General features: G+C 29.8%; 1 protein-coding gene across 1 annotated transcript; it reads right to left on the bottom strand.

The window, feature by feature from the left end:
* Window positions 1-313: 313 nt before the first annotated feature.
* LOC129984896 (cuticle protein 16.8-like) lies at window positions 314-4,293 on the bottom strand. The gene is made up of 3 exons (XM_056094851.1): window positions 4,282-4,293; window positions 1,320-1,382; window positions 314-856 (listed from the first exon to the last, which is right to left on the bottom strand). The coding sequence occupies exons 1-3, from the start codon at window positions 4,291-4,293 to the stop codon at window positions 314-316; spliced, it is 618 nt and encodes a 205-aa protein (XP_055950826.1).
* Window positions 4,294-6,450: the final 2,157 nt, after the last annotated feature.

Below are 6,450 nucleotides of genomic sequence, written 5' to 3'. Positions count from 1 at the left end.
ATTTTTCGAGATTGTTAAATTAAAACCATATTAAATTTTTTCATCCAATTTTTTGAATTTATAATGATTAGTTTGAGCAATTTTAGAGATAAATAAAACTGGGTAAAATATCAATAGTGGGTAAACAAATTAAAAAAGAAAATTATAGCGTAACTGAGATGATAAATATAGATTAAAAATAAAGGAAAGTACCAATAAAAGATACTGCATTTTTGAAGCCTCAAATAATTTATTTACACCATTGAGAAATATGAAATTCACCAATGAAATAACATTTGAATTATTCAATTATTTATCCATGTCCAAATCGGTATCAAGCTCCAAATCTACTGTCATAACCTGTGATCGCTCCTCCAAGTAGAGGCTCAGCGTAAACGGTTGGTCCTCCTAATGGCAGTCCTCCAACAGCAAAAGGAGCACCTAGAAATGCAGATTTGGCAGCTAAATCAGCAGCGAAAAGCTTTGGTGCTTCCAAACTTGCCAGCACTGGTTTGGCAAAAAGAGCAGGAGATTCAGAAGCCAAAGCAGAACCAAGGAATTTAGCGGCTTCCAGAACAGCCAGGGCTGGACCACCAAGAACTTTAGCTCCAGCACCTCCAAGGTAAGGGTGGGCTGAAGAAATCATCTTAACGTGAGCTGGATCGAAAGGGGCGGTTCCATGTTCATTTGTTTTGACTTCTGCGCGAAAACCAGCCTTGTCTGCTACGTAATGTACTTGGCGATGGATTCCTCTTTCGTCTGTGAATCCGTAGCTGCCTTTCACGACGCCAACGCCATCACCTGTTTCTTCACGATGTTGTTCACCATGCTTGTCTTTGATTTTGTATCCGAAAGAGTATGGCAATGGCTTATGAATCTAAATAGGATATCATAAATTTCTGAATGAAATACAAATTGAAAGCAGCTTACTTTAGGAAAAATAAAATAACTACCTTATGATTTTATTTTCCAGTAAAAGTTGTTTAAATTTGTATAAATCAATATAAGAAATGCAAGAAAATTATTTAAAATATTAATAATATTTTTAAATTAAAGTAACTATTTTAAACATTGATTAGTTGATCAAAGCGTTCTTCTTCTTTAAGTAAATGATTTTATTTATAAGACATTATATTCTCTAAAATTTATTGGAGAAATGAGAATCACGGCATACAGTATCATTTAATTTAAACTGTGATTTTTAAATTCTACATTAGAAAAATGATTAACAGACTCAAAATTCTTTATATTCAAAAACTCTTACCTAATATTTTTTATATTATAATAGTTTTCATGAATTATAATTTTTAGGGCATTTTAAGTAATTTTTTAACACTTACTTCTTCAATGGGAACGAATGGAGCAGTAGCTGCAAGTGTTGCTACTGCAAGGATCAGAATTACCTAGATGAAGAACACATTTTCATAAATATGAAGAAATCAAGTTTTTAAAAAACTTTTAATGCTTGAAATAAATATCTTTGAGTTTGAATAAATATCTTTCTGTTTGAAAAATTAGATATTTATTAAAACGATGCTTTTTAATTTGTCTTATTCTAAATCAGCCATTTCAATTGGTTATAAAATTCTCTTTCTAAGCAATCTTTGAATTAAAATTATCTTAAACCCCGTTATTAAAGAATTAATTAATAACATGTTCATAATTAAAGCTATTTTTAAAGAAATTTACTTTCGATTACTTATGAGGAAAAAAAGAGAACTAATTGAAAATATTGATTTTATATTTCGGAAGGAAACGTTATAAACAAACAAAACAGGAAAAAAAGTAAAGTTACTGAAAGGATTAGATATATCATTTGAAATGATCACTCATTTTAATTTAGAACAATCTTTGTTACATATTTGCTAATGAGTAACAAGTAATATATATAAAATGCAAGTAATCAATCATTAATTGAAGAACTTTTATCTTCGATAACTATTAGAAAAAAAAATCATAATTTATGTATCCATATGTCTTGAAACATATATCGATAACTGGAATCTGAAATTGTCTAAGAATCTTTTGCTTAATTTAAAAGACTGAAAAAGGATGCTTTAATTTTGTTTGCCATTTGTGTGACATAGAAGGTTATTGAATCCTAATGCAACTTTACAAAGCATAAATTCTTTAAATAATAATTTATCATATAAAAATGTAGATTATCGAGTAAATACAATAGGGAATCACAATCCACAAAGTATGCTGAGATCTGTGTTCAAGTTTTGAGTAGTCTGCACAAGAAAATTTAAAGCAGGAAATACTGTAAGGAGAACGCTTCAAGACAAGCAATCAAGCATCTAACTAGAGTTTAGTTTAGTTATATTAATGCCCCGTTTTTAAACTAACACTAGGACTATTTTGGAACTCATCATGTCATTTTGAATTGCGGTCAGATGACGAGGAAAACACCTGGGTTGGAACATCCTCTCCAAACTTCCACACCACACCAGCGGTAGAAAATTTTAACGTGGAAATATTTAACGTAAAGACAAACTTAGATTTGGTTAAAAAGATCAGGGTGGAAATGCATTCTTTTATATATTGATGTAAAGTCTACACCACCTTAATATTCTATATTTAGTGATTTAAAGGGAACTCTAAGTTTGTTTACAGAAAGTATCCCATTTTTCTTTAATCATGAGCCCTTGAATGTTTTTTTAAATTACTAAAATACAGTAGGAAGTACTAATTTCTTTATCAGAAGTCTTTTAAAAAGAATTGGTTTGGTGTGCAAAGCTAAATAGGATTTGAAAGAATTTTACCACATATTTAGTTGTATGAATTAATGCAAAAAGTTAAGACATTTAATATACCCACTTGGTAATATAGGGTTTGAACCACTGAATTTTGCATTTCTTGGGGCAAATGCATATACTTTACCATTAAAATATAGCTATCTACTGCCTACTCAGGTATTGTATTTTAAGACATGGTTTAGGAACAGGAAACTAAGAAAGATGCCCTTTTCGCTCAATCTTCTCATTGCATTCTCAACTATCAGCATTAGAAAGTAGAAACAAATGCGTAGTAGAAAGTAGAAAGTTTTCTCCTGCGAAACACAAATATGAATAAGTTTAGAAAGTCCTACGCAAAAGCACTCTACCTTTATGTATACTGAAACAAACTTTCTAGGTATACCAAGGTTCTTTTTATCAAAAGAAAAGGTAACTTTTCCCTTTTGTTGTAAGCTCTTTATTTATAGCATATGCCATGCAAAATAGTATTAGTATATCAAATGCAAGATCTATCACCACAAGTATAGTTAACGTCCCAAACGATCAAAAGGCGCAACAAATTATAAGCTTTCATAAACTTGGAAAGGGTGTAAATACTTTATTGCTTTTTCTATGAAATTCCTGTCTTAAAAGGTTTGGTTTGGTTTGGTTTGATGTTTTATGGCACAAGAACCAATATGAAGGTTATACTGCGCCAAACAAGTTTATTTCTAATTCAAAGTTTTATTAAAACAGTTTCTATAAAAGTGATATAAAACATTGGTAACACTATGATAAATTACAAAAAGTCAAAACGCCAAAATGGTAAGTTCAAATTAAGGAATAAAAACTTATAGATTTTAAAAAGACAAAAAGTTTCCCATGTGGATCTCTACCAAGCAACAAGGGCAAAGTCAGCGCTGTTGTTTTGAAGTAAAATAAGCGCTGAGCATTAAAAAAAGGGCATTCAACAAGGATATGATAAACTGTTATTCCACATCTTGGGAATTGATTCCCAATGTTGGCAATTGATCATTGATCATTTAATAACAGATGTCTATGTGTGAATCTAGTGAGTTAGAGTTAAAACTGTGTCATGTTTTCGATAATTCAAAGAAGGCCAGTTTTCTATGATAGGCTTGCAAGTATGAAGTTTGTTTAGAGTTTCTGAATCCCACTGAGTTTGCCAGTTTTTGTAAAGACAGAATTTTGCATGTTTCTTCAAATCACATGCAGGTATGGGTGTTTCTAAAAAACGAATTGCGGATTTGGCACTCTTATCAGCCTGCTCATTCCCACATATTCCCACATGGGATGGTATCCAACAGAATAAGACAGTAAAACCACGAGAGATAATCTTATAAAATAGGTCTAAAATCTTTAAAATATTTGGATGAGCATGATTTCGGAACGACCTGTCTTAAAAGGAGATTTTTAAAAAAAATATCTTAGTGATAATTTAAAGGTAAATTTCTTTTAGTAATACTTTTAAGATAATTTCTTACAATGGTAATCGTCAATATGAAAAAAAAAGGAGTTCCGTTAGTTTTCACCAGTGCAAACAATATCACAAAGAAAAACATACCTTTAAAGACATTTCACAAAGGACGAAATTCCTGCTCTTAGAGAACTACACAACTGTTTGTTAGTCCGAAGTTAATCTGATCGAACGTCTGTTCCCCAACCTTTTATATCGCTCAATATCTGTAGAATAACACATTTAAACCAGCCAGTTTAAAAAAAATTCTGGAACACATTTATGAAATCATAATAGTAACTATTGGATACTTTAATGAAATTTCTCAGAAGGTCAGAAAGTCGTCACTGGATTTGTGCTTTGAACAATTTTGGTAAAAATTAGGTGACATTTTTTTAAAGAGTTCTCACACTTAATATATAATACCGAGAAAAATATCTAGAGAAAACGATACAGAAAGAAATCTATCTAGCAGAAAAACGGTCCCAATTTACGCTATATGTAATGTTTTTTTCGTTTCCGTTTTGGAATTTCACTTGTTGGCAGTTTATTGCGTGTGTTCGTACCTAATGACATTGTGCTTTTAAAGCCATTTCGATTACATAACTGAAGCGTGACCTGGACTTACATTTATATCTCTAAATCTTTTCTGTTCACTGCGTGTTATTTTTTTCTTGTTTATCAATAAAAATAAGATGACATTGTTTCATTTTATTTGATCTCAACTTATTTACTTTATATGAAATAAATTTTTGATTACAAGGGCAAGTTTTCGAATCTTCATTTAGAACATTCAATTGAGTTTGGTTACTGATTTGAAACATAGAATCATGACCGGAGATGACTGTCGATAGCCATGCGTTGTTGACTGGGAACGTCAAATGACATCATCTGATAACCGAACAGTTTAACTGGGTATTATGAAAATTAATTGCGATTATGTAATATTGCACAGTTTAAAAGCTGTTAAGTGATAATTGACTTTGAAGCTTGAAATTCTCAATTTGTGACATAATGCTATTTAATTTAGTTCCTATTATCATGCGAGAACATGATGTTATTCTGGTTAGGGAGTTTTAAAGTTCGAAATCACGTAAGCAATGAATATTGAAACTCGAAATCACGTAGGCTAGGAATAAAGCATAAAGGGCAATTTTCGTCATCGTCTTTTAATCGCATATATTTTTTTACCTGCTTTTACCAGTATTGCATTATTATAATGTATGCTTCTTTGAAAGCAGATGCGTTTTTAAAAGATTGACCTACTTTTACCAGTATTGATTTATTATTACGTATGTTTCTTTGACAGCAGATGCGTTTTTAACAGGTTGATGTAGTGCTATGACATCATAGCTGTTATTTCATTTCAAAATCGGTTGATCTCCAAAACTATGTTTGCCAGCTAGAAAAATTGAAAATAAAAGTTAAAAAATTTATATATATATATATATATATATATATATATATATATATATATATATATATATATATATATATATTTCTATTAATATAATTAGATAAAAATTACTAGTGCTTAATTATATTAAATTGTTTTCAATTCCGTTATTTTGATTACTACTTTCGTAAAATCTTGAAAAGGTCAAATCAAGTATTTTTTATTCAAGGAAAATTTCCCGTTAAAATTTGTAGTGATAATTTATTTGCTTCTCCAGTCAATATCTATTCTAGTGATTCAGATAATGATAGTTCTTTAGAATATAATTTTGATTCAAATAATGTGAATATTGGAGTAACAAAAGGACAGAAAATCTAAAATTGATAAGATTCTAAAAATGAAGAAAATATGAAAAAATGAAAAACATAATGCTATTATTCTTTAATTCCACAGAAAGCTGGATACAAAGAGACATTTTACGAATCTTAAAAAAACTATATAAAAGTTTCTGCTAAAAGTTTTGAATATAATATTTTATAAAATGTCTGTGGGATAGCAAAATTACCTTTTAAAAATCGACTTTTTAAACGTACTTGATTTGTATATTCTGAATGAATTCATATTATAAGCAGATCTTAAAACCTTATCCTAATATTTTATATATGACTTTTAAGTGTGATGTTACTAACAAAAATATAAGAAAGCTTCTGGGTTTAAAATACTTTGATACCGTATGTATGTAAAATGTTTTAATTAAATACATCACGTGATAAGAAATTCTTTTGAATCCAATTATACCGGAATTCTTTCTTTGTCGCTTTTAGGAAAAAAAAATTCGTCTGCCACTTGTGCGTGCTCATATAAATAGAAAACAACCCTTA

This window comes from Argiope bruennichi, chromosome 9 (genome assembly GCF_947563725.1).
Source record: "Argiope bruennichi chromosome 9, qqArgBrue1.1, whole genome shotgun sequence".
NCBI lineage: Eukaryota > Metazoa > Arthropoda > Arachnida > Araneae > Araneidae > Argiope > Argiope bruennichi.
The sequence above is the reverse complement of the archived record's forward strand: the minus strand, read 5'-3'. Positions and strand labels throughout refer to the sequence as shown.